The sequence below is a fragment of the Ictidomys tridecemlineatus genome, chromosome 6 (genome assembly GCF_052094955.1).
Source record: "Ictidomys tridecemlineatus isolate mIctTri1 chromosome 6, mIctTri1.hap1, whole genome shotgun sequence".
Taxonomy (NCBI): Eukaryota; Metazoa; Chordata; class Mammalia; order Rodentia; family Sciuridae; genus Ictidomys; species Ictidomys tridecemlineatus.
In genome coordinates, this window is record NC_135482.1 from 2,788,622 (window position 1) to 2,815,444 (window position 26,823).

Genomic DNA, 26,823 nt, shown 5'->3' on the forward strand with positions numbered 1-26,823 from the left:
AGCAGGGCTGTGGAGACGGGAGGAGAGAGCGTTGAAGCACCAGGTCAAGGCAGAGTGGAGGGGACCTGGAACTCTGCTGTGACGACAGAATCGTCAGGCCTCGAGTGGAGGAACTGCCTGGGGCGGGTGCAGCCCAGGAGCTGGGGACAGTATGGGGGATCCCCCAGGGGCTTAGGGTCGAGGGCGGGGGAGCAGGAGGGGTGGTGGGAGAAGGCAGCAGTGTGTCCGGGAGCTGCAGGGGTCAAGAGGGGTGATGGGGTGTCTGTGGGAGGCCAGGGTCCTGCTGACCTGTTTGATAAGAGAGGAGGCCAACTGGGGGTAGGGTAAAGGGGTGGTGCCCAGGAGGGGCCTTGGGCAGCAGGAGCCATGCCAGCTCCCACCCTGGAGAAGGAAAGTCTGATAGGCCAGGTGGTGGAGGCCATAGCCCGCCCTTCCTCCCTCGTCCCCCTGTCCATCCCTGACACCAATTCATGTGGACACACTAACCCCCCCATGACAGCTCACTGTTGACTGTCATCCATTTGTGCCAGTGGGAGGCCACGACAGATGGGAGCATGCCTCCCTTGTCCCTGGCTACCGAAGATGCTTGGGGAGGGCTAGGGAGGAAGGGAGGCAGACAGAGGGGGTATGGCTGGCGGATGGACAGAAGGACGAGTGGACTCCCGCCGCCTGCCCCCAGCTCGCTGCTCAGGACGGCCTTCCTCCTGCTGCTGCTCATCAGCGCCACCTGGCTGCTGGGTCTGCTGGCTGTGAACGGCGACTCGCTGGGCTTTCACTACCTCTTCGCAGCCTTCAGTGGCCTGCAGGTAGGTGTCCACAGAGCCCCAGGGGCTCTGCCTGAGCCAACCTGGGGCACCCCAGTGCTGCACCAGAGGAGGCCACGGCCTCCAGCCTGCCTGTCCCCAGCCTTCCTGATCCCCGCCCACAGTCATGCTGGCCAGAACAGGGTCACTCCTCCCACCGTCGTCACTGCCAAGCTGGCCCAAATCCCACTGTGTCCCCGGGAGGAGTGACTATTTGTGGCTTACACCAAGGGCTGTCTAGAAAGTGTATTTATGACACAATGTCGGGGACCCCAGGAGACTATGGCCTGGGGCGGGCCCCTCGTTGTCCCAACATGCCTGCTGCCCTGTGCAGGCCAGCTGTTTCTGGGGCTTCCCCTGCCTAAGAAAGCAGGGGCCCTGGGCCACATGGCAGGGTGCTTTGTGCTCCAGGCCCCACGCCCTGGGGGCACCTACTTCTGTGGGGCAGCAGAGTACACCAGGCCACCTGAGCCTCCTCCCTCCAGGGCCCCCTTGTGCTCCTGCTCCACTGCCTGCTCAACAGGGAGGTCCGGAAGCACCTGAGGGCAGTGCTTGCTGGGAAGAAGCCGCACCTGGATGACTCAGCCACCACAAGGGCCACTCTGCTGACGGTGGGGGTCACCGGGCACCCCGTGGGGCTGGGAGTTGGGCAGCACTCATTGTGGGGCTGGGAGCTATAAGGACCAAATACCAAACGGGGCTCAGTGGCTTTGGTGTCCCAGAGGCCATCCCTGGACACGTGGCCATGGCTCCTAATGACTCTTGGGAGAAGGAAAGAGCTAGGTGGGGTCTCTTTCACGGCTTCCAGAAGACAGGGGCCAGGGCAGGTGAGGCCCCTGGCCCAGAAGCAGTGGCTGTGGGCAGGAGGTGTGTCCTGGGGCCAGGCAGTGCTCTCCCCTTAGCTGCCACGAGGCTCCCTGCGATGCTGCCCTCCTGAGGCCAGGCAGGGGCACAGCCAAGGTGCTGGCGAGGGAGCCTCTAGGGGACAGTGTCCTCCACAGTGGTCTCTGACAGCCCACCCTCCCTCCCCAGCGCTCCCTCAACTGCAACAACACCTACAGCGAGGGGCCCGACATGCTCCGCACAGCCCTGGGCGAGTCCACCGCTTCGCTGGACAGCACCAGCAGGTCAGGCTGCTGCCCGTTGTCATCTTGGGGTGCAGTGGGGCCAGCTCTGTGGCCTGGCCTGCAGGGAAGGTCCCAGCCACGTGCCCTGATGTGGAGACTCTTCATTTGTCTGTGTTGTTACCATTGATCAAAATGTAGCTGGGGCAGTTTGGGGGAATTTTCCAGAACCCCAAGTGGCCATGGCGTGCAGGCAGAAAGTGCTCGGTCACATAAGGGCCTGTCATCTATTCCACTGAGCAAATGCTGAGCCTGCGCTTCTCTCTAGGGACGAAGGGGTCCAGAAGCTCAACGTGTCCTCCGGGCCTGCACGTGGTGGCCATGGGGAACCGGATTCCTCCTTCAACCCCAGGAGCTCTAAGAAACCTCATGGTATGGCTTCCCCTGATGGCTGCAGGGGCCCAGGTCGCTCTCATGTGTCCACATCCCCACAACCAGTGGAGGACATGCCTTGGAGGAAGCACAGGTGCCTTGCTTACCTGAGCCTCGATGCCCGACCGCCCCACAGGCCCCGACTCGGACTCGGACAGTGAGCTATCGCTGGACGAGCAGAGCAGCTCCTATGCCTCCTCACGCTCGTCAGACAGCGAGGACGATGGCGGGGAGGCTGAGGACACATGGGCCCCGGCGCAGGGCCCTGTCCACAGCACCCCCAAAGGTGAGTGGTGAGGACGTGGCCAGCCAGGCAGGCCTCGGTGGCTGTGTGCCCACCCTCTGGCCGGCCATACCCTGCAGTCCTAGGGCTCTGCAGATGGTCAGCGCGGCCAGGTGGGGCCTCCAGAGTAGCCACTGCGTGGCTAGCTGTCAGGGCGGTGGGGAGCGCGGCCAGGGCCCTCACATCAGGACTTTCCTTTGGGCCTGTTCCCCTCTTTGGGAGGCAGCCCTGCCAGGCCTGTGGGTGGAGGGTCAGGGCCACCCTGGGGGCTTGCCAGGCTTGGGATGCCCAGTGCTGTGTCACCCATCTCAGCGGATGCCCTGGCCAACCACGTCCCAGCTGGCTGGCCTGATGTGAGCCCCGCTGGCAGCGACAGTGAGGAGGCGGGCACTGAGCCCCACCTGAAGGTGGAGACCAAGGTCAGCGTGGAGCTGCACCGGCAGGAGCAGGGCGACCGCTGCAGCACCCAGCCTCCAGACCGGCCATCCATGCCCAGCAGCCAGCCCCCAGAGCAGAGGAAAGGTGCCCAGGAGGGAGGCCTACCATGGGACTTGTCCCTTGCCAGCTGGTGGGGACAGGGCAGGGGCCTTATGTAGCAAGGTGGTGGGATCTTGTGGGGCATGGGTGGGGCATAGGCAGATCAGAGAGGACTCTGAACTAGAGGAGGCACAGGTGTGACCCTGTCGGGCCTCCCTCCTCCCAGGCATCTTGAAAAACAAAGTCGCCTACCCACCACCACTGCCGGGACCCCCACTGAAGTGCCGGCTGCGGGAAAAGCTGGCCGACTGTGAGCAGAGCCCCGCGTCCTCGCGCACATCCTCCCTGGGCTCTGGCGATGGAGTCCGTGCCCCCGACTGTGTAATCACCATCAAGACCCCTGGGAGGGAGCCAGGCCGCGAGCATCTGAATGGGGTGGCCATGAACGTGCGTGTGGGGAGTGCCCAGGCTGAAGGCTCCGACTCTGAGTGAGTAGTATTGGCCTCCAGGGCTGGGGTCAGGGTAGGGGCCGCCAGCTCTCCCCTCGTCCAGGACCCGTGCAGGCCCCAGGTGTCTATTCTTGAACTGGGGAAGTTCTGCCCCCACTGACTTTGGATCCCACCCAACTGCCACCCTCACTGACCCACCACCCGCCTGATGGCTTCTTCCACACGCAGAGGCAGTAATGAAACTTCAATTTGAACCATCAGGAAACCATGAGGCAAGCCTGTCACCCCATTCAGGCCACCACCATCCTGAGCCCTTGGACCTTGGAGCCCGAAGGGCTGCTGCCTCCACAATGAAGTGGGCCCTGGGTATGAGGGTCCCTGCAGAAGCAGCTCCACATCGGACGGCCCAGACACGAAGCCCTTGGCTCTCCCATGGACTCAGGGCCTGTCAGATCCAGTGACAAGTGCCAAAGCCACTGGCATGTTTCAAGGGAGATGTTGACCCTGGGCCAACACAGCTGGGTCCTCAGCCTGCACAGAGTCAAAATCATGCTTCTGGCCTGTGCAGGAGGCCCAGCTGGCCTGTGGGCTCAGCAGGGTTTGCAGGAGCTGAGCAGACTGAGGGCCACATGGGCATGGCTTGCAGTGTCAGCAGCCTCGGGCAACGGCACCCGTCTCCAAGCAGATTGCTTTGCTCTGTTGAAAAGGTGGAAATACTGTTGTATATTTGACCTGAACTTGAAGACAAAAAAAACCTGTGTATAGTTTGCATTTGGGCTGGTTGTTACTGGGAGGTCTGTGGAAGGATCTCTTACCGTTTTCGTATGAGGAGGACTTCACAGTTGGACTTGAATCTGGAGCTGCTGCCGCAGCTGACATCCCCACATCACAGGTGACGTGTTCCTGCGGGGGCTACAGTCTTCCAAGTTCCTGCACCTGCTTTCAGCCAGTGAGCAAGGAGGCCTGGGACTATTGCTGGCCTCCAGAACCCACAGCACGTGCTGCCTCAGTTCCTCACCCCACACGTGCGGCCCCACAGGGCCATCTGGGATCCGCCACTCAAGGGGCCTGCTGTGGCCAGTGTGGACTGTGGCTGCCGCACTGATCTCACACCCCCACCACACCCCCATGCCTGGCCCCCTCCAGGCCCAGGGGGCCCGGAGCCTGGTACTACAGGCAGGGAATTCCTCTGTTCCAGACTCTTGCTCCAGGTGTGATCTCGAAGCATTCACACAACCTAATTCAAAGGAGCTGCAGGGTCTCCAGGACATCACATCCTCCTGCCAACTTCCTGGCTCCTTTAGATTCTGGGCAGGCTGGGGTGCCATCCCCAGTGTCTGGCCAGTTACATCATTTTGCTTCAAGTGGTCAATGGTGCAGAGGGACAAACTGCAGCACTCTTTCCAGGGACCACCAAGCTGTTTTTGGAAACTCACGCGAAGTCCTGTGATTGTCCCTGAGAGCCAGGGCACAACATGGCCCGAGGGGCTGTGGAGCAGGCCCAGAGTCCTTCAGATGCATCTTATTTCAACATGGCCTCTGATCTCAAATCAGGTGCCCAAGCAGGTGGTGGGCACAGCTGCTTCCAGGTGTGACAAGCTACTGGTCAGTGAGAGGCGATTCTCTGTGGGCAGTGCACATCCTCAACCTCCACACCCAGCGGGGTGTGGGGACCTCGCGCAGGCCTCTGGGGGAGGGAAGGGGCGTTGTGTCCCTGCTGCCCCAGCTGCCTGTCGCCTCTGGAGGTGTAGTTTTTAATCTGATCAAAATTGTTACCAAAAAAAAAAAAAAAAGTCATTTTATAAGACAGGAAAAATTTAAACCTATTTTCATGAGTAAGACTCTGAGAGATCAGACACTGGAGGTTTAAACACGTGTATTTATTAATGTCAAACACTGGAATGACAATGCAAATGAGAAGAGTCTACAATAAATTCAGATGTCCGAGTCTGTTCCTCAGCTGTGCGGGGCTGCCCTGCTCCCCTCCCCAAGGTGGCATGAAGGGCACCTCAGGCTCCCTCCTGGGAAGCGGGTGGCAGGTCTCACTGGGTTTCCTGAGAATCGGTCTGTGCCACCAAAGCTGGGAAGACTGAGCTGTTCCTTCGACTGCTTTCCTGCCCCGTCTCCCCTCCTCTCCTGGCGCCCGGCCTCCGGTGCACCCGTCCCTCAGGCCTCCTTCACGGCTCACGTTTCTCTCTAGTTCTGGAGTTAATCGTCCTGGTCCTTCCGCCTCATCACTGAGCGTGTCCTTTGGTCTTTACTTCAGCACTGTCACCTGCAGTTCTTCAGGTTCCTGGTTCCTGTCCACACTTGGCCTTCTCTCCACTGGGCCCTGAGGTTGCCAGCGCTTGCCTTTTCCTCCTGGGGCACCTCAGGAGCACTGCTCCACCTTGCTAGTGTGAGCTCTGTCACCTTAAGGCTGTAATCTGTCCCCTGTCTTTCACTGGTGTCCCCGAGCCTGTGGCTCAGTGATTTCAGGGGAACCCTGCATCAGCACTGGGTCATGCTGGGCTCTGGGCCAGCTGGAGGCCTGGATCTGGATGTCACCCTTTCCATAGTGAAGCAGCCTGGTCAGGTTCCTGCCAGTCCCACCTGCCCTGAGGGGTTGGTGCCAGCTCCAGAGCCAGGGCCTTGGGTCTGCTGGTGTCCAGCCGGGGGCCCTGGGGCCTGTGCTGGGCTGCTTCTCCAGTCCTCGCCCTGCTGGGACTCACCTCACTCCTCTCTGCCTAAAAAGACGGGTTTCTCCCCGAGTCTCAGCCACCTTCACTGTCTCACAATCCGCCCCCTCGGCCCCCAGGCCCTCCCCAGGCCTCTCCAAGGTCCTAGCCCAGAGAGGAAAGTGCCCCATAAGAGTGCCACACCAAAGGCTGCCCGAGTGCTGCATCCCCGACGCCCTGTGAGTGGACTTCTAAAGCCCACAGCCAAAGCCATGCTCACCAGGAAAGCACCAGGTTCTGCTGGAAGTGGGCCCTGCAGGGCAAGGGGCTCTGTGTGCTTCCCCTGTGGACTTCTGGGCTTCAGCAGACCTAATGTGGATGGCTCTCTGCCTTCCCAAGGCATAGGGCTCAGGCCCCAGAGGAAGGCCAGGCCATCTCTCGGGCCCTTCCCTTGCTGTCCATCTGCCTTCCATTCCATCAGCTACCAGTGATGAGCCCCTGCGACAGCCCACCCAGGCCCCCCAGCCCCTGGACACAGTGGTCAGACTCCTCATCCCAGTTGGACTTTTTATTCAATGCTGTCCCTGCAGTGTTCTTCCAGGGCAACTGTCCCAGGGGGTGAGCATGAAGGAGACTGAACAGGGCCTCGGGGCTGACCCACTGGCCATGGGATGCTTCTGTTGCTGGTTCCAGCACAGACAAAGGGCCTTCCTGGGGCTGCCCCTGGTCCAGGCAGCACTGAGTCCATCACTGCCCTGCTCTGCCCTGCCTACGCTGCTCAGCCCCAGGCTCTGCTGTCACAGGAGTCCTCCTGCGGCTCGGCTTCTGTCAGGGTGTGGGGCCTGGGCCTGGATCTTTGCTGGGTCCCTCACTGGAGCCCTCAGGAGCCACTCTGGCTCTGCTCCTGCCCTTCTGGAGTGTGTAGGCCGACGGCCCCAAGCGCAGGATCTTCCCACTGCCCAGGCACTCATCCCCCTTGTAGAACACGGCAAACTGCAAAAGAGAAGCCTCAATGTGGGAGTGCGACTCAGGCCTGTGGGGCTGAAGGGCGGGAGCCCAGGGAGGGCTGCCAGGTCAGTGCTTCAGCTCTCCAGAGCAGAGCCACAGGCACGTGGCCACAGCGGACAGCAATGACGCGTGCCTGTCCAGCCGTCCTGCTGGGTGTCCCTGCAGTACCCCCGCCCCTGCACCCGACTCACCTGCCCCAGGGCGAGGGCCCGCACAGCCTTCACAGCAGTCACCCACACGGTGCCGTCCTGATTGAGGGTCAGCACACAGGGCACTGGGTGGAGAGAGGGGCCTTGAAACCCCTCTGCCAGGGCAGGGTAGGACAGCAGTCCTCAGACATGGCAGGGCATGACAACATACCACCTGCGCGGCTCCCCTCACCCCAGGCCCCTCTATGGCAAACACAGGTCAAGGGAGTTTTGAAAGATCACATCGTCTCAACATAAGGGACTTTCCTGCCCAAGGGGCTCTGGCCCAAGTCTGACCCCAGGGACCTCAGCTCCAAGAAGCCTCCCCGGCCCCGCCCACCTAATCACCTAGCGCCATCTGGTGGCGGAATCGGAAGTGGCACTCCATCATCTTATCCCGGACCAGGGCGGCAGGGGGCTCCTCTGCAATCCAGTGCACACAGCTGGTCCTCAGCAGGTCCCGGTAGAGGGCTGGGTGGTCTGTGCGGGGGGCCTGTGGAGGAGTGAAAGCTGTGATGCCTTCTAGCCCTCAGAAGACAGCCCGGAAGCCCGAAGCCCACCTCACTGGCACCTAACAGCTAAGGAGCACAGACTGGTGACAGGTAGTGGCCTGGTCCCTGGTGTCTCACTGAATCATCCATTGTGTAGTTGGGGAAGCTAAGGCACAGGAGGGAAGGGAACCTGCCATGTGGCAGGTGACAAGAGGCGGGGCGAGACCTGAGCCCAGGTCCAGGCACTCTCCTCCCTGAAGCCCAGGCCCTGCCCTCCACCTCTATGAGGACTAGTTTTCTGTTTCCAGGGATATCGGCCAGTCACACCACTGGCCTTTCAAGGAAAGCAGAGCCTGGAGCAAGTCCAGGGCTGTGCTCACACCAGGGTCTGGCCCTGAGGCTCTCCGAGGAGTAGGCCATGCCCACACCTAGGGCAGGACCAGGAGCACCAGATCCAGGGGCTTGGGTCCTCAGCAGGTACTGGGCCACACAGGCCTCCACTCCCAGGGAATGTTCACTGCCACCCCCACCTGCCAGGCTCCCCACACACAGCTCTTCCTGGAGGGGGGTGTCTTGGCTGGCAGGTGAGGTCTCCTGGCCTCTTGAGCTGCCACCAAGAGAAGGCCCCCAGCATTCACGACAGCAAGTTTTCTATTAGGCAAGGGGGATGTCCTGTGCTCCTCAGGCTATTCAGCAATGTCCATGGCCTTATCCACTGGATGCCAGCAGACCTGGCCCCCACACTGAAACTGCGACAACCCAAAGCATCTCCAGACTTTGCCAATGGCCCCCATGGGGGTGGGGGATGCATGCCCCTTGAGAAACTCTGCTCTGCAGCCTGGGCAGCAAGCCAAGGCCGGGATGGCTCAAGGCCCAGCATGGCAGATAGCCTGGCTTGTCCTGGCTCAGCCACTGGTTTCTGCCCCACGAGGACCTCCAGGCTTCCTCCTCCTCTCCACCTGACCTTCGCCAGTCACTTATCTGTGTGTCCTCCTTGTTCATAAAATCAGATGAGCTGCTAAGCAGCATGCAGTGACTTGAAGAGTGACCCGCACACAGCAGGAGCCTAGTACCCACCAGGCCAGGACCCTCTGCCCGGGGCAGCCCTGGGAGGCTGCGGAGTACAGGCGAGGCCTGTGCCTACGGCGAGGCCTGTGCCTACGGCGAGGCCTGTGCCTACGGCGAGCCCTACTCCTGGCCCCACACTCACCACGAGCACGTCACCCTTGGCAGCATCCTTCTCCACCACGTACCAGGGCTCCCTCAGGCCGCTGATCTTAGCTCTCTGGCCCAGGGTGTACAGGAACCAACCTACAAACAGGTTCTCGTGAGGCCCGGGGAGGAGGTCCTGGCGGAGGGGGCAGCACAGAAGCGGGTGGAGGCAGCAGGTGGCTCCAGGGCGACCCCAGACACAGCTGCAGTGACCAGGGCCCACTCAAAAGCCATGATCCTCCAGCCTCCAGAGCCAGCCCTAGGCTGGACACAAGGACTATGACCGTGGCAGAGACCACACCTCTCACCTGGCATGAGGAGCAGGGCCAGCTCCTGTGAGATGTATGAGGTGTGGCCCTGCCTGTTAAGCCCTGGCACGCCTGCAGCTTTCACAGGCAGGTCCAGGGTGGCCTGTGAGCGCACCACCTGCTTCAGGGCTGACCAGCTCTCTCCACATCCCACTCCACCCATCTCAGGGTCCCCAGCTCTCCTGGGCCTCCTCTGGAATGTATGCATGCAGTCAGAGGTGACCTGACGAGACCTGCCACCACACACCAGCCTCCAGCTGCCTGCTACGGGAGATGGCAGCTCTGTCCCTGGCAATGTCATTTCTCGGGCTCCCTGCTCAGCTGTGCCTCTCCCTCCACAGTAAGTGGGGGTTCTCCAAAGCACAATTCAGAGACTCCCTACATCAGAGCATGGCCCAGTCCTCCCAGCCAGGGCAGGACTGTGCTGGGCCAAGACTCGCCTCGGTATCCTGCCCTAGGGCACATCCCCATCAGCCCACACTGTCCATCCCTGCACCAGGACTGTGAGCACCTGTGCCCCTATGCCCAGCCCAGTGTAGGTCACAGTGGCCCTGCCCCATGAATGCCAGCAAATGTGGCAGCACCCCTGCCAGAGGACACCTTACCCTGTCCACACATCCAGCTATGATGACCAAACTCCTTCAGCAGAGTGGAGTTTCTATAGTTTCACATTTTCCTTGTTCAGTGAGAAACACACTCTACCTACAGGGACTTGACTCACAGCGGAGACTGAAGCCCCCATTAGGTGGCAGCTTTTTGTCAAATCCAAAGCTCAGGAGGAGACACCATGGTAACGTGCACACAGCCCCAGACAGACTGCCCTGGGCCACCACACTTACCCAAACCTGCCCCCAGGCCTTCTGGGAATCCCTGGAAAGGTGGAAGGGACCAAGCCACCTTGTTCCCAGTTCTCAGAGCCAGCACACACCCATGGCTGGAGGAGCTTAGGGAAGGAGCCAGGACTACAACTCACCTTTATGTGTTCCCAGAACTGTATTGTCCTCAATAGAAATAAATTTCCCAGGTCGAGGCTGCAAATACTGGAAGACAAACATCTCATTACTAATGGAGATCCAGGGCTGGGGCAGCCGCACAACCTATCAAAAAACACTCACCTGAAGAATGAAATGCTCAAAGTTTCTTTTACCGACGAAACAGATGCCCATGCTCTGAAATGAGAGGAGGGTGGCAGATGAGGAGTTGGCAGGAGATGAGCAGATGGCAGGAGGTCTCCTGTGCTAGGAGGGCCTGGGCCAGGAAGAGGGAGAAACCAGGGCTGCCCTGGCCTCCCACCAAATACACTTGTGGGCCAGGGCCTGAGGGCCTCCTCCAGCGCCCTCAGACACCAGGCACACCCTGCAAGCAGAGCTTCAGGGCTTCACGGATGTCTGTCTCAGGCCACTGGGTCCAGGTCCCCTACATGCAGACACTGCATGTGCCCAGGGCCTGCCCAGTGCTACACAACATCATGAGCTGCCCCAGGAAAGAGAACTAAGTCTAGCCCTCAGGAGACACTGGAGCGGGGCTGGAGCCCAAGCAGAGGGAACAGGGAGGGCCAGGCAGAAGGAGGCTGCTTCCCTTGGCAAGTGGAGCCAGCATTGATGCTTTGGCTCGTGTCCCTCCAGAACATGGGCCCAGGAAGGTATGGCCTGCGTCACGAGTCTCAGCAACACCCTCCGCTCCCACCACGGAGCAATTACTGGAAACTGAACAACAGAAGAGCGAACGCCAGAGGGAAGGGGTGTCCTCTCTGGGGAGGATGCCTGCTACCCGTTCCTGAGAAGACAGGCATGAGTAGTGGCTACAGCTGAAGCGCCTCTGACCCCTGAAGAGGGCAGGCTCAGCAAGTACGGGGGTCTGTGGGCTCGGAAGGCTGACCCTCAGCAACCTCGACTCACCATTGAGCCCCTGGCATAATGGCTTCACCTATTCATGCCATCACACCGGCCCCCTCACCCAGGGCCTTTGCACAAGTTCTTCCCTCCACATGGATTTTTCTCACTAATCTCACCTGTGCTTTGCCCTGAAGTTACATGTGATTTCCCCAGGGTCCTTTCTTGGCACCTCTGCCCCTAGGCTAACAGGCTCCCCAGAGGTCCTCGCAGGATCTCAGCCCTTTCGCCACAGATGCCCGCTAGGTTTACAACAACACATCTCACAGATCTCTCTCCCTTTCTCAACTGTAAACTTGGGCAAGGCAGAAATGGAGCTGTTTGCCCGTCACCATCTCCTCAGGCTTTAGCAGCACAGGGCCTGGCACAAAAGCAGCATGAGATGTGCCAGGGTGAAAGGGTAGCTTCGTGTGCAGGGCTCCTGCCTACTCGGAGGGCCCAGGGAGGGAGGGGAGCCAGTGCAGCCTCTGCCGCACACCGCAGCGCTCAGGCCTGCTCCCAGAGGCCAGGTTAGGGAACCCACAGCCACCATGTCACCCTGTGCTGCGGCCACAGTAGACGCGGTGTGCCTGAGTCAGAGGCCAACTCTCACACCTACCTCTTTCTTCTGGAGCACATGATGGAGTCTATTCTCAGCAGCTATTTTCTTTACAAAATCCTTCGTTAATCCCCCTAGAGGGAAGATGGTTCTTCTCAGGGCATCCTGGGAAACCTGGCTGAGAAAGAAGGTCTGGTCTTTAAAGCTGTCAGCTGCTTGGAGAAGTTTTACCGCTGCCAAGAGTAAAGAACAAAAGATGTTGCAGGAATGAAAATGACGATACTTTGCCTTTAGTCCTATCTTTCTGCTCACTTGTCCCTGAGCGGTGGGAGCAGACCACTGGGGGAGCTGCCAGCAGGACCCATGTGGGGAGGACTCTCGCCTCTTATTTATCTACCGTTAAGAAAACACAGGGCAAGCAGGTTTTATATGATGGGAAATTTATTCCAGTTCACAATTTAGACTGTAGAGTTCCAAAGATAAAACAGCTTGTGAAAACCACGAAGTGAAAAGCGGAAAACACAAGCCCCAAATAAGTTCAGCCAGGAGCAGGCATCTGGGCAGGAGAACAGCAGGTTGGCTTCCCGCCCTGGTGCCTGGTGGGACAGCGCAGGGCACTCCTGGGCCACACCCGCTTCCTGCTCAAGGGCCCTGTCTGGAGGCCACACTGACCTCACAGCTGCTGTGTTGTTTCCCAAACATGCTCCATTTTACTGTAAGAAACAGCGCTAGCACTTCAGCAGCTGTGCAAAGGCATGAGTGACCCTGGCCCTCCAGCAGGGGAGCTGCCAACTGCCCATCCCACCCAGGGACCCAACCCATGGAACTCATCAGAACAATGACCTCACTCTCCTTTCACCCTCTCACCTCTGGGGCTCAGCAACACCCCAGGTTACAGGCAGAGCTTGCCATGCACACGATAGGCTTCAGCAACATTGTAGGCTTTATTTATTTGTTTGTTGTTTGTTTATTTATTATTTATTTGGGGGGGGTACTGGGGATTGACCCCAGGGGCACTTAACCACTGAGCCACATCCCCAGCCCTTTTTATTTTTTATTTTAAGACAGGGTCTTGCTAAGTTGCTAAGGCTTTGGTAAGTTGCAGAGGCTGGCTTTGAACTCGCAATTATCCTGCCTCAGCCTCCCAAGCAGCTGGGATGACAGATACACACCTCCCAAACCATGCAGGCTTTATGTCAGCACAGTGGTGTGGACAGTGTGGCATCTGTGTGGCTCACATTTCCACCAGCCAATCACACATTAGCCTGCGACAGAATCGTCCCCATTTAACAGTTGAGGAAACCAATGTCCAGTAAACTGAAGCTTCTGCTTCTGTCCCAGAGTGACACAGCAGAGAAGGCAGAACCAGAAACAGCCCGTCTCCTGACCCCTGTCCCCACTGTGAGCACCAAATACCACAACCAGCCCAAACAAAACCTGCCCCACTGCCAGACGGGAGCAGATTCATTTCTCAATTTTTTATTGTTTCAAAATGAAATTCTGTCAAATATTTTGAGTGCAAAGGCCTCCAATTACTGGGAGGAATTAGGATTTTCTTAGTTCTGAGTTACTTTAAACTAAACACCTGTGCTTTTATAGGAAGGAAGCTGGCAACCCCATGGCTCCTGCAGAGGAGCAGGATGGGAGCAGCTGGGCTCACACTGCGTGCACAGGAGGAACAGGCTGGCCCAGCACTGTGGCCAGGGCTCTCACCTGCCTCCATCTGCCACTCCCTAGGACCGGGGCCAGGCCAGGACCACTAAATAAGACAACTAAAGTCTTGGCCAGCCTCACACACAATGAAAACAGACTTGGCAGCATTACTGGGCAGACCCAATAGCGTACCAATGCTCTTGGCAGAGCCCTAAAGTGAGCACGGCCTGGACAAGGGCCAGGGGCTCTCTAGGGGACACGCAGGCCTGTGTGTTCAGCTCAGGAAATGACCCAGCTGTGGGTCCCAGGAATCCACAGATGGCGAGTCCCACTGGGAGCTCCCAGTCAGCAGGCCGTGCTTCGGTCACGCGCTCCGGGGTTGGGGCTTTCGAGGTGAGCGTGCCCAGGAGTGGGAATCCAGTAGGTAAGAACCAGGGTGCCAAGGGGACAGAGGCCCCACCGGTGGACACAGCTGCTGAGGTAACACAGAGGCCTCCCATCCCTCCCAACAAAGGCCCAGGCTTTCCCATTGGGGCAGGGGTAGCAAGGCTGCCAGTACCTCTGCTTCGAGAAAGGAAGGAAAACAAACAGGTTGGACAGCCCCTGCAGCAGGTTCTGGCGCCCAAGACACAGCGCACAGGACTGCTGCTGGTCACTGCTGCTGTTAAAAACAGGCTCCATGGCTGGCACAGCAGACGGGACAGGGATGAGTGAGCAGGCTCTGCACCTGGCGTGCCCGGTCAATGACTTGACCTCATCTCAGATTCCTCATAAGGGAAAAGAGGTGTACCTCATCAGACTGCTAGGAGGCACAAAGTAGAAAGTGTTCCCTCTTCCCGAGGTCCATACAGGGGGTGGTGGGAACCAAAGCTGAACTAAGAGACAGCCAGGTGCCCGGGGGTAGGCTGCTGGCTGCCGGACATGGAGAAATGCTGACCTCCAACCACTGCCCGCAGCCCAAAGTCCTTGTGGAAGCGAGCCCAAGCCCCGTGTTTTACTTGACAGTGAGATGAACTCCCCTTTTCTAACATAAATGAACACACGGCACGAAAAGCCAGAGGTTTCCTGCTCTGTCTGGCTCCTGACTTTCCCCAAAAGTGAAACTTTTTCCCCTGACATTTATAAACCACTCTGAACACACATTGTGCACAGGCTCAGGCTGGCCCCAGACCTGCCCGAGGTGCCTGCTCCCTGAACTTGGGTCACATCCAGTCTTGAGCTGCAAACCCTGATACAAAGAAAGCTTCGGTTGGTTAAAACGCAGCACCTCATGACTAAAGTCAAATGCCCCCCCCCAGCTCTAGAATATGCAAATGACCCACATACAATGTCTAGAATTGGATGCTAAGTTTCTAATTTAATTCCCCCAGGCCTTGCTCTGCCACCTGTTTGGAATATCTCTTACTGGCCCCTGGGGAAGTGACCCTGTTGGCAACTACACCTTTTCAAATGTGAACCCAAAACCAACCAGTTAATTTAGAGCGCAGAGAGAGCCAGATGGCGGCATGCTCAGACTCAACTCCTGACATTCTTCAAAATATTTTACTTTTTTCACAAAGAATTAAGTTCTGGCCTGGGCACATGAACTTACGATTTCTAACTTCAAATCGATTTCTGAAAAGCCCTTCTGGCCTCTTAATATGCTTCTGCTGAAAGACTTCTTCATCCTCCAGTGAAGTTCTTGCGTAGTGGCCTGTGGCAACAGCATCTGCTCCTGGGAAGTTTTAAAAACACAAGGAAGTGGGCTGGGGCTGGGGCTCAGTGGTGGAGCGCTCACCTAGCATGTAGGAGGCACTGGGTTCCATCCTCAGCACCACATAAAAATAAATACAATAAAAATAACTGTATTAAAAAAAAAATAAAACCACAAGGATGTGTTTTCAAGCACATGTGAGACTCAATGTGAGACTCCAATTCACTGGCCTCGGTCAACATGGGCTAAGGTGACGAAAGAAGCACGAAGACCCACAGTCCTATGCGGCGGCCTGCGGGGACTGGGCCAAGTGGGCTGCTGATCAACCTTGCCACACACTGATAATATGTCTTCAAGAGCCTTTCAAAAGTGTCGAGTCATTCATTCTAGTTTAAGGAAATAATCCCACATACACAGATTTAAACTCAAAAAGTTCATTTCAGCTGCATGGTGACACACCTGTGACCCCAGCTACTCAGGAAGCTGTGGAAGGACTGCAAGTTCAAGGCCAGTCTCAGCAACTTAATGACCCTGCCTCAATTAAAAATCTAAAACAGGGCTGGGGGTGTAGCTCATAGTAAAGTGCATCAGTTTCGATCTGAAGCACCTCAAAAAATAATCCCCCCGAAAATAACACCTCATTTCAATTCCTTAAAAAGTGTTCAGCACCAGGAGGATGATGCCTCAGCTATAGTGCAGTGGCACTTACAGATGGAGACAAAGAGAATGCCCATGACACTGTGAAACAGAAGGGTATAAGATACTACAACCTGTAATTTCTGAAGAACAGAAAAAGATGAAGCACCACAGGTTTGCACCCTTCACTGTGGGAGTGAAGTCTGGATAGCACTTCCCCTTTCTTCAGTCATCTTAAATTTTCTTTAATAAACATAAGTAATTATTGTCACTGCGACGGACCGTACAACATATTCAATTTCTTCCATCTACATAATGCAAAAAAGTCAACAGAAACTACCAAAGTAGACTTTAGTGCTGACCCTTTCACTGTGTGGAAATTCTAACTCTTCAGTATCGCGAGGCTTCATGCCAGGGGGTGCAGCGAACCTGATTCCACCCTGAGCAGCCAGAACAGTCTGTGCTAAGCTCAAGGTGACTCAGGAGGCTGAGAGCTGCCTGATGCACATGAACTACTGGGAAAAGACCTTTAGGAGCACACATTACATCTTGACTTCATCTTCCAACAGAGAAAAACCCACTTGGTAAAATAAATAAATAAATTAATTAATTTTAAAAAATTTAAAAATAAATAAGAATTTTTAAAAATAAAAAATTTTAAAAATTTTTAATAAATAAATAAAAATAAAAATAAAAACCCACTTGGAATCTTGCATCCTTCAAGAAGAACCACTTATGCAGCCAAGATCCACAGGGTTCTTCTGGGAGAAGCCCTAACATGTCAGAAGGCTTCTCGTGTTTCTTTCCTGTTATGCTGTCTGTGCAGTTAATTCAGCTATGAAAGTGGGCATTGAAGGAGCTCCTTCCAAAGTAAGCCAAGCAACACACACAGGGCTCTAGAGCACTCTGCCCAGGGAGCTCGCATCCCAGAGGCCAGCACTCCTGTCTGGCTCGCCGTCACACCTGCTCCCAGAGAAACCTCTCTCTGTGAATGCCAGCCCTGCTCTCTGAATGCCACACAAGGAATACAATCCTCAATCCTCATGAGCATCCACTTGACCACTGCTGTGGTGACCCGAGTGATCTCAAGAGTTCATCAGAGGACATTTCCACACACACAGGGAATGAAAAACAGCCCACACTCTACCAGCATGTCATTTTTCCTAGATAGCAGGTGGGACCTGACCAGGGCAGACTGTGGAGGCCTCTTCTCCCTGCCCCAGCTCAGTCTACACTGGCTTGGACAACAGACTCTGTTGTGTTCGTCAACTGGAAGCAACTAAGACCTAGGATCTTCTGCATGCGAGTGGTGACCAAGCCAGCTCTTCCCAGCCTGGTGCCAGGACTGCTTGCAAGTGGTGACCAAGCCAGCTCTTCCCCGCCTGGTGCCAGGACTGCTCATTGAGCCTTGTCAGCAAACTGCACCCACATCCACCGCGTGCCATGCTTTTGGTGAGTCCGGCCTTCATATTTAGGGCTTCTTGGTTTCTCTTTGTTGCCTTTTCTTTTAACTCCTAATGTGGCAAGTCAACTTTTCATTACCATCAACTCAGCCTTAGGTCACTGACACCTTGCGTCTGAGTGCTACTTGATCCTTATCCATGTCACTGCTAAAAGTGCTGATGCTACTGAACAGGGGCACACGATTACCCCTGCCCTGTTTCGAGGCCATGCAGGCAGGCAGGCAAGCGTCAGTGAGGCAGAGCAGACTGAGAACTGCAGAAGATCATGATGGTGACCCTAAGGAAGAGGACAGGAACAGGTAACTACCAAAAGGACTTCTAAGTGATTCAGCACCAAGAAGTCCCAACAAATGGGACGAGTATCAAATACACAGACAGAATCAAGAAGGGGAGATTCAGGAACAGAGAGAATCTGCAGACTCAATGCGCAGGGTAGTCATCAGCTGGCAGCAGGAGTGGGCTTCCAGCATAGATTGGTAAGATGGCTTCAAACCCATAGAAGAACAAGGGCCGAGGACCGGAGTCAGGCAGAACACGGGCCCATCCTCAGGAAAAAGCACAGCCTCCCTTTTGGAAGCAAGAGCAAAGGTCTCAGTAGGACCATGGAGAGGGATGACTAAACCCAAATTTCCTGAGCCATGAATTTGGGCTCCAGAAGCTCCCCCTAAGTACACTCACATCTAGAACCAGAGCTGCCTTGAGCAGAACTGAGCTTCAGGTGGGGTGCATGGCCCTAGGTAGGAGGAGACACTGCAACAGGGAGCCATGTAGGATCAGGGCCTGTAAGTTCTGCAGGACACCTAGTCACAGCTCAGCTGGACCTGGAGACAACTTCATTGGAAAGGCTGGGTATCCTCTATGGGTGGCACTCTCTGCACTGCTTTGGATCCTGGTTCAAGGAGTCTTCCCTGTGCCAGCATGGTGCAATGGCACACAGGCCCCAGGGCACTAGGCCTGGTGCTCTCTTGTGCTCTTCTTTCTGGGCCAACCTTTTTTTTAATAGCTTTGTTGTCTTCGGCATCTTTCCAAGGTTCAAAGCCTCTGGACACATGTACAGGTTCACCTACTGGCGTTTTTCACAGCCTTTTCTTTCTGATGATACCTCATCAAGGTGGCTGATGATCCACTATCATCAATTATGACTTACAAGAATCTCCTCCTCCCCTGAGGCACTGTCACCTTCCAGCCCTTTGGCCAGGAACCGAATATATCTTTCCTTGGGATGTCGGCAGCCTGTCCTCATATGTGAGTGGCCATGGGAAATACCCTGTCCTCCCATCATGTGCACCTCACCAGAAACCTCCTTCTCACTCAGTGAAATACAGCACAGCTTCAGTTTCCCTGCTTCTTTTCCTCCTAGAAAATGAAACTGCTCATAGGTTTTGGCTTCTGTCTTAGCTCTGAAAAATCTTTTTTTTTTTTTTTCAAACCAGGGATTGAATCCAGGGGCCTTCAACCACTGAGCCACATCCCCAGCCCTTTTTCATATTTTATTTAGAGACAGGGCCTCGCTAAATTGCTGAGGCTGGCTTTGAACTCACAAGCCTCCTGTCTCAGCCTCCCGAGCTGCTGGATTACAGGCATGTACCACTGAGCCTGGCTTAGCTATGAAAATCTTATAACAAATGGAAAAATCCCATATTTCTTACCAAGATTATCCACAGCATAACGGAAAAAGCAGCTGAACTTGATATGCTTGTTGCAGACTATGTCGGGGTTAGGAGTCCTTCCTCTTTCATACTCATTCAAAAAATCACTGGAATAAAAGAAAAGCACTTCAGCTCTAAGAGCAAAATAATTCTTAAAAACAAAACAAAACAAAACAGCAGAGTCAGTAATTTAGTGTGGACTTTGTCCTTGCCCTACCCACACAGGAACTTTCTTCAACAGGGAGCTTTGGTACCAAAACTCTTCCTGTGTTTTCATCCAACGTTTGTTCGGAGCCCCTGCACTTGCCATCTGATGCTGTGATGACTGACAAGCCTAGATGAAGAACAGGTGTGTCCTTGCTGCTGTGGCTCAGGGACACCTGCCTCCTGTGCCACCTGCCTCCTGCAGAGCCAGGGATGGGGAGACAAGGCGCTACACTCCTGCTCTCCAGGTCTCCTCCAACACAGGACATGTGAGTCACAGCAGGAATGAGATCTTGAGAGTTACAGAACTCGATGCTCGATTCTGCAATCCCAGGCTGGGGACCCAAGTCACTGGACAAATATGCCACGGAAACCTTTCAGAGGACTAGGAAACTCCTGGGTGCTGAAGCGCATCCAGTTGTCCTAATCTGGTGAATTTCCATCCTAACAGACTGCCCAGGCATGATCCACCAGACATGGAAAGAATGCCAGTCTCAGAAGTCACTCCATGCCTATTTCAGAAGTTTATAATAGGGTATATTTTTAGTATGTGTGATAATTTCCTCATTTAACCTAATAGGCTTAAAAAATGATACTTACCAAAAAGGATGCATTATGAAGACAGAGTGACCTGCATGGGATCACAGGTCACCTGTGCATCACCGACAGCAGCAGTCAAGGTCTAACTTTTCTACCTGCCCCCTCAGTGTTATAAAACTGATCTGGTTCCAGATTTGCGATAATACTTGATATAATTACACTCTTTCTACTGTTTCTAATCGTTGAAAGTTGTGAAGAAGTTCATTAAATTGTAAATTACCCAGATGCACGTCTCTCGGTATGTTCACAAACCCAATTAGGTTCCTATTTCACAGATACTGAGTTTAAATGTTGAAAAAGTTTAACATTTGACCATTTCCTGACAGAGGAGGGAGGCACATCAGGGACACTAACAAAAGCAATGGAGGGAGGCGGCTCTTCCATGGGAAAGAGACCTCACCCCTGTGCGGCCAGAAGGAGAAAGGGATTAAAGAAAGACTTACTTAGACCCTCCCAGGCCAAGTGGGTCTTTGAACCAAAGAAATCAGAAGAAATTACCAAGCTTGAGAGTGTTTTCAGAACAAAGCTCAACAAGCACAGTTTTGGCTACCCCAGAGCAGCGAGGCAGAGGGCAGTCTGGCCACTGCTGGAGGGGAGCTCAGAGGTGGGTGCACAGATACTCTCATGGGGCCATGTCAGTCCCTAGTGAGCAGCACCCTAGGGTCAGTGAGGCACCTGGAGATACAGAGGTGCACACTGGCCTGGACAGCGGGGCTTCAATCCCAGCTCTGCTCTCAATCTGCTGCAGCACCCACTACGCCTGTCTGGCCTGTTAGAGGTCAGCTAGCCTGCAAAACTACATGTAGATGCTGTGAAATGCAGCACTGCAGGAAGAAGTTCAGACTCACCTGGGCTTCTTGCCACCACCTGAGACCCCAAGGACTCAGGAACTCCAGTCAGTGTCCAGCCCATGTGGACTTGATCTGAACCCAGCACTGGCTCCTCCTCCCTCTGGCCTCCTCCAGGCGCCATTCATCACACTGCTTCCCAAAGACCCTAAGAACCCCTTGATCAGAACCAACCCAGGTTCCAGTTGTTTAGCAAGTGCCCAGTGCTGTGCTGGCCTGCATCTGCTGTCCAGCAGACTTGTCCTCTGGGCTCTGAGCAGCCAGCCTTCACTTTCCTCTCCCACATCATGTGTGGGAGACTTTAAGGGCAGTAATTCCTTGGCTGCTCTGCCTCTGGTCTTCCATAATTTATCCTAGACTTGGCTGTGTACTCGCCGAACAATGAAAACATACTGTGCTAGAACTTTGTATATAATCTCACTTAATACCCCTTGGAGGTATTAGCATTGTCCTTATTTTAACATGAGAAAACTGAGGCTTAGAACAATCAAGTAAATTGCCCAAGGTTGCCCAAGCGGCAGAATCAAGACTGAAGCCCACTCAGGCAAGGACAACCCACACTGTACATGTAGCCTGTCTCGGATGCCACTGATGGCTACCTGGCACTGAGCATCATCAGACTTCACCACAGACTAGCCGCCAAGAGGAGCCAAACGTGCAATGCTCCTGAGCCAAGCTGGGCCTCCTCTGTCCCTTCACTGCTGTTTGGTGCCCACATGGTGTCTTTTCTACTTGGTTGTTTTCAAGCCTCCTCCACGATGCCTTCCTGACCCACTCCACACAGCAGACTTCCCTCCTCCCAACCTGGGCCCTTTCCGACATGCCACTCCTCACTAAGGACAACATCTCCCAACTGGACTGCAAAGTCCCCACAACAAGGCCTGGTATACAACGTTCCCAGAGGTAGCACAGTCCTGAGGATGCAGTAAGCTGGGACTATATTAGATTTTATAAAGTTTCTGCCTTTTCTTTCCTGTTTCCAAAAGGCACAGGGCAGTCTGTCACATGACTCTTCTCTGAGCCTTCCAACTACTGGGCTGTCAGGACACATGACAGCACCTTCCAGGACGAGCTCAGCCTTCCCCTCATCCCAACTCAGCAGCAGAAACATGTCAAGGTTCACACAGGCTTTAAAGAGACTTCTGGCAGGTGGTAAAATAACAAGAACAAGAGCAGCAGGGGTTCAGAGGTCCCCAAGGCCAACTGAGGGCTCCCGCAGTCTGCAGCATCATGGTTAACGTGGGTCCTGCACTGCACACCCTTGTGTCTGGCCAACAGTGGCAGAGGATCCACAGGGACTGGGAAGACTCCTGTGTGCTACATGCTGAACTCACCTGAACACTTCATTCCAATACTCCTTCACATAGGACACCTGGTGGAAAGGGATGTCTAAGACCTGGCAGACCCTGTAAGCATCCTCACAGTCCCGGTCAGCAGCGCACATGCCATGTTCATCCAGTGAGTCCCAGTTCTTCATGAACACCCCTGTCACCTGGTAACCTGGGTGAGGGGAAAAGGTCACTTGGAGAATGTACAGATCAACCTTGGATAAAAAAGCTTCCAGCACAATGTGGCCCGAGCTGGCTGAGCTTCCCATGAGGACTTGGGTTTACTCCAACGCTCGCTCACTTTGTAAAAAGCCCTCGTCACAACACATTAGGGACTGAGATTGGCTGCCCGAGTGCCCAGGTGCTCAAGATGGGATTTTCTCTTTATCTTTGTCTCCACCCATGTAGAGGCATGGCACCTAGCTCATAGGAGGGACTTAGCAAATTTGTGCTCAAGGATCCAAAGGTCATGTGGCACTCAAATTTTCCACTGCAAATATAAACTGCCATTCAGTTATTGGAAAAGTAAGCTCATTTCAAAAGTTATTTCCAGCTACTAAGTAAGGCTTAAATTCTAAGTTACCAGATATAAAGACAAGTAAAATTTTGGATATTTTATGCATCCAAAATATATGCCTTTATATAAGGCTTAGCTCAATGATAGAACTCATGCTTAGCATGCATGAGGCCTGAATTCAATCCCCAGAACCAAAAACTAAACTAAACTAAATAAATAACCTGGGCATTTTATTATAAGGGTTTTACTACCTATATACCTTATGCCAAATATCAGAAAGGTTGACATTAGCCTCACACCATCTTAGTAACTATCCAGTTGCCTACCCTGTATTGAGCAATGTTTCTTTTGAAAGGCTGAATATAAGGAAAGACAGGGTATTTGTGTTAAAAAAGGCTTAAGATAGTATCCCTGTTTTAGCTTTTTCTTTGCTGTAACCAAAAGACCAACAAGAACAATTGATGGAGGAAAACTTTAATTGAGGGCTCATGGTTTCAGAGGTCTCAGTCCATAGATGGTTGACTCCATTGCTCTGGGCTAAAGGTGAGGCAGAACATCATGGCAGAGGGTGCAGTTGTGGACATGGCCACCAAGAAGCAGAGAGGCTCTCCTCACCATGGACAAAATATAAACCCCAAAGGCATGCGCCCAATGACCACCTCCTCCAGCCACACCCCACCTGCCTGCTATAAGAGCTTAATGCACTGATTAGGTTAAGGCTCTCATAACCCAATCACTTCATCTCTAATCTTCTTTCCATTGTTTCACACATGGGGACACTTTTGGGGACACTCATATCTAAAATCTAACCTCCCAAACCAGGAATCTGTTGACACATCCTTGCCAAAATGAAAATGCACGCCCACAAGGCCCTCACTCTGCATCCAGAAGCATGATGCAACTTCCATCACAGAATTTGCCACCCTGGGCCCAGCTGTTAGTTCCCTTGCCACTCACCAAAACAGGGAGCTCAAGGAAGGGACTGCCTAGTTCACGCCTGTGTCCCCAGCTCTTGTACAGTGCCTGGCACATAATGGGAGCTGAAAAGGATGAATAAACTACACGGAGCTTTAAACTCCACTCCACCTGTGGCCTCATCTGCCTGCTCGGCCCACTCACACTGGAGGATGGGCCCCCCTGACTTTCCAGGGCACACACAACAGGATAAACACTGAAAATCCTCAATGCCCAAATGAGAGGACCATAGTTTTTCTCAACATCCACCAGCCCCCTCCACGCAGGAAAATCCAAGACTAGAAGATGCAGATGCCCCGTCTAGACACATAGAGTTCATCTTTTTGAAGTAGTTGGATCTGGGCAATCACCCCAGTTTTCCACATCCGCTCAAACACCTAGTCCTGCTCCTCCTTGGAAACCCTCAAGAACTCTGAATTGCCTCCTCAATTTGGCCTAACGTCCCCAGTAAGTGTAACAACTTCCATGATCTTCCAAGATCAGGGCTCAACGCTCCCGCCCTCCTCTGGCCAGACAAAGCCAGCACTTGACCGATCTGTGCTTCTGCGGGGCAGCTAAGTGCCCAGGCCTGCAGTTCTCTGCGGAGAGAAAAGCCACTCCTCTTCCCTCTCAGTTCAATGGTCCACCTGTAAGGCGCCCGCCTAGGTTCCCGTGAAGTGCAAGCCTTCCCTGCAGCGCGGCTGCTGACCTCCAGGACCTCGCATGTGCTGGGCTGTCCCAGCCCCCCGGGTTCCACCGTCCAGGAGCTTCGCACGCACCTCCGCATTCCAGGTGCCGGCGCCGGAGGGGCTCGCAGCGAGCCGCGCCAGCGCGTCCGAGCAAGGCCTCGAGCTGGGGGCGGCCATCCCAGCCCCGCCGAGGACCCCCAGCACCTGCCCGGCTCGCGCGGAGGCCGGGAGAGGACGCAGGCGCGTGCGGCCGGGTGGACGCCGCACCAGGCCTCCAGAGCGGCCGCCGTCCGCCGCCGACCCGCGCAGGCTTGCTGAACCGAGGCGACCCCGTCCCGCTGCCCCGGGCGTCCCCGGCCGCCTCACCTCTCCGTCTCAGCAGCAGCGCGGCCACTGCGCTGTCCACGCCGCCGGACAGGGCGCACACGACGTGCCGCGCCGCCAGCATCAGCCCGTCACCCAACTGCCGCCCGCTGCCCGGGCAGCCGCCGCGCCGGAAGCCGCCCCCAGGCCACTGCGTTGGCGTTGGCGTTCGCAGCCCGGCCGGAAACACGCGCTCTGCGCCTGGCGTTCCGCCCTTCCGCGGCTCCGCGCCGGGAGTCTTGGTGCGCCGCACTGACCCTGAGGACCTGGAGTTCTGTACGCACGGGCTCGTTGCGAGCGGCACGGTCCTCGGGATGCGCTCGCGCTGCCTCGTGGGCGCCCGCAAGCCAGGAAGGAGGCCATGGACGGGGCCAGGCGAGCTAGTGAGCCCATGCAGGTGGAGGGAACCTGCAGTCCTTGCCCGTGGAACCGCGCAGGTGAAAGGGTGGACCGTCCTCTGCAGTTGCAGCCGCCTGCGGGGGCACGCGGTGCTGGGGCTTCCAGGAGCTGCCCCGCGGAGCTCAGATGCCCATGGCACGGCGCTCAGGTGGAATCTGGCTTGACGTCAGAGGCGACTCCTGCAGATGCAGAGTACTGGGGTTCTTGACACCAGCGACTCCGCTTTTCCAGCCTCAGTCCACATTGACACTTCACACGGAGGCCAAGAACACACAGATACTACGCGGACAACTCAGGGTAAAGAAGGCTTCTCAGAATGCCTTAGAACGTCAGGTACTGTGATTTTATTTTCTAAGAATTGCTAGTGTAAACCGGGCGCGGTGGCGCATCCCTCTAATTCCCGTAGCTCCAGAAGCTGAGGCAGGAGGATTGCGAGTTAAAAGCCAGCCTCTGCAAAAGCGAGGCGCTAAGCAACTCAGTGCTTACCAAAAAAAAAAAAAAAAAAAAAAGACTAGGAAAGTGGCTCAGTGGTGCCCTTGAGTTCAATCCTGGCACCCTGGTACCCGCGGCCCCCAAGAAAAGAATTGCTTGTGTAAGCCACTAAATTGATTTGTATAGGATTTGAACCGTGGTTACGCAAATGCAGGGGAGATAATGCACATAGGTCTTTGTTTTGGGTTTTTGTTTTCTTTTCTGTTTTGTGTTGGTGCTGGGGGTTAAACTCAGGGGTGCTCAACAGCCCCAGCCCTTTTTCTTCTTTTTTGAGATAGTCGTGATAAGTCTGGCGCGGAGTTTCTGATCCTCCTCCTCAGCTTCCCCAGTTGCTAGATTATAGATGTGAGCCACTGTGTCCAGCAACGACAATCGTGTTACATCTGATCAATAACAAACATACCAAAAGTTGGCAATGAAATTTTTCTTTTTTCTTAAAAGCCCAATAAAGGACACAAATGCTTAAATGTGGCTTCTTACTAACTAGAGTTGATAGCTTTCCTGAGAGAATAGTTTTAGGGATGGGGGTAGGTGAGGGAGGTTTTGAAAACCCATTCCCAAGAGTCTGAAGAGTCATAGCCACAGGTGCCAGGAGATGCAGGGTGAGCACAAGACAGGAGGGAAAACAAAAACCTGGGTCACATGGGGAGCAGTTTGATCCTGCACTTCCCAGGGATGCGCAAAGCCATTATCTGACCCTGACCTTGGGCAGACTGAGGGGCACCGAGTGAGGCTGTGGTCGTGCTGGCATCCTTAGTTTGGTCTCTGTCTAACCAGGACACCCCTTATTAGGAGTGGCAGCTTGGTAAGTTAATGGTAGGCAACTCCCAGTTTTTCTGCCTAAGCCAAAAGGGCTTTCAGGTTCAGCATGCTGCAGCCAACCCATAGGGCTGCAGAAATGTGATGCCCTTGAGCCTCTGCAGTCACACAGTATATTCGCTACTTTGTACTGTAGCAGTACCCCACGTGCTACCTGGGGATAGCAGTGTGTGGTATGTGGATTTCAGAGATAGAAATGAGACCTGTGTTCCACAAAATTAGTGAAATAAAGATCTCAGGAGTTGGACCTCCTGAAGCTGAAGCCCTTGGCACCTCCCTGAGTGCCTAGTGCCTAGTCTTCAACTGATGTCGAGTGCCTTCTCTGGGGCCGAGGCTGAGGCTGACCGGGGGACACTGGGGTGGCCCCAGTTACTCACTTTCTGTCAGCTGTGCAGCCACTAGGCAAAATCTTCATGGAACTAGATGTGCACAAATCAGTGACTTCAGCTAGTCATCAGGAGAGCCAGTGAGGCCATAAGATGGAGGGAACCTGCAGTCCTTGCCCGTGGAACCGTGCAGGTAAAGGGTGGGCCGTCAGCAGCAGCAGCCCGTGGGGGCACACGGTGCTGGGGCTTCCAGGAGCTGCAGCATGGAGCTCAGGTGCCCTGGTGCCCTTGGTAAGAGCAGGCTGGGGGTCCGCCCCAGCGCCCGGCCTGGAGGCCTCAGCCAGCAGGGTCCATTGCCTTCACATTCAGGTGCCCACTAACAACGCGG

The 26,823-nt window shown here is 55.0% G+C and overlaps 3 protein-coding genes across 9 annotated transcripts in view; 2 read left to right on the forward strand and 1 right to left on the reverse strand.

The window, feature by feature from the left end:
* Positions 1-5,455, forward strand: part of Celsr1 (cadherin EGF LAG seven-pass G-type receptor 1) — a 124,929-nt gene extending 119,474 nt beyond the window's left edge. Inside the window, exons 28-35 of the mRNA XM_021733011.2 lie at positions 680-806; positions 1,289-1,414; positions 1,836-1,930; positions 2,196-2,299; positions 2,436-2,585; positions 2,895-3,104; positions 3,286-3,547; positions 3,737-5,455. Of these exons, the coding sequence (XP_021588686.2) occupies positions 680-806; positions 1,289-1,414; positions 1,836-1,930; positions 2,196-2,299; positions 2,436-2,585; positions 2,895-3,104; positions 3,286-3,547; positions 3,737-3,761 (1,099 nt within the window). The 3' untranslated portion in view covers positions 3,762-5,455. The remainder of the gene's footprint in view (positions 1-679; positions 807-1,288; positions 1,415-1,835; positions 1,931-2,195; positions 2,300-2,435; positions 2,586-2,894; positions 3,105-3,285; positions 3,548-3,736) is intronic.
* Positions 5,456-6,718: 1,263 nt separating this feature from the next.
* Positions 6,719-24,536, reverse strand: Trmu (tRNA mitochondrial 2-thiouridylase). 5 transcript variants are annotated; one of them, XM_005335018.5, is made up of 11 exons: positions 24,403-24,536; positions 21,883-22,048; positions 18,897-19,003; positions 15,047-15,169; positions 11,863-12,035; positions 10,488-10,541; positions 10,346-10,412; positions 9,063-9,163; positions 7,710-7,854; positions 7,365-7,447; positions 6,719-7,158 (listed from the first exon to the last, which is right to left on the reverse strand). In XM_005335018.5, exons 1-11 carry the CDS (start codon positions 24,482-24,484, stop codon positions 6,994-6,996), a joined length of 1,266 nt encoding a protein of 421 aa, XP_005335075.2. In that variant the 5' UTR covers positions 24,485-24,536; the 3' UTR covers positions 6,719-6,993. The 5 variants fall into 5 exon arrangements, with proteins under 5 accessions (XP_005335075.2, XP_077908644.1, XP_040132600.2 ...); XM_078052518.1 differs by having other exon boundaries at positions 7,365-7,477; XM_040276666.2 differs by lacking the exons at positions 21,883-22,048; positions 24,403-24,536 and adding an exon at positions 16,487-17,524 and having other exon boundaries at positions 11,863-11,976.
* Positions 24,537-24,664: 128 nt separating this feature from the next.
* LOC144378457 (uncharacterized) overlaps positions 24,665-26,823 on the forward strand; it is a 30,284-nt gene continuing 28,125 nt past the window's right edge. For all 3 annotated transcript variants that reach the window (XR_013440112.1, XR_013440113.1, XM_078052520.1), the window contains exon 1: positions 24,665-25,131. The gene's annotated coding sequence lies outside the window, so the exon portion shown is untranslated. The remainder of the gene's footprint in view (positions 25,132-26,823) is intronic.

Excerpts from the sequence above, each read along its gene's own strand:
- Trmu (XM_078052518.1), bottom strand. The coding sequence starts at position 24,484 with ATGCTGGCGGCGCGGCACGTCGTGTGCGCCCTGTCCGGCGGCGTGGAC. Across the intron at positions 12,036-15,046 it reads TCGATTTGAAGTTAGAAATC|CGGTAAAACTTCTCCAAGCA; the intron begins GTAAGTTCATGT and ends TACTCTTGGCAG. Across the intron at positions 7,159-7,364 it reads GGGCCCTCGCCCTGGGGCAG|TTTGCCGTGTTCTACAAGGG; the intron begins GTGAGTCGGGTG and ends TCTCTTTTGCAG.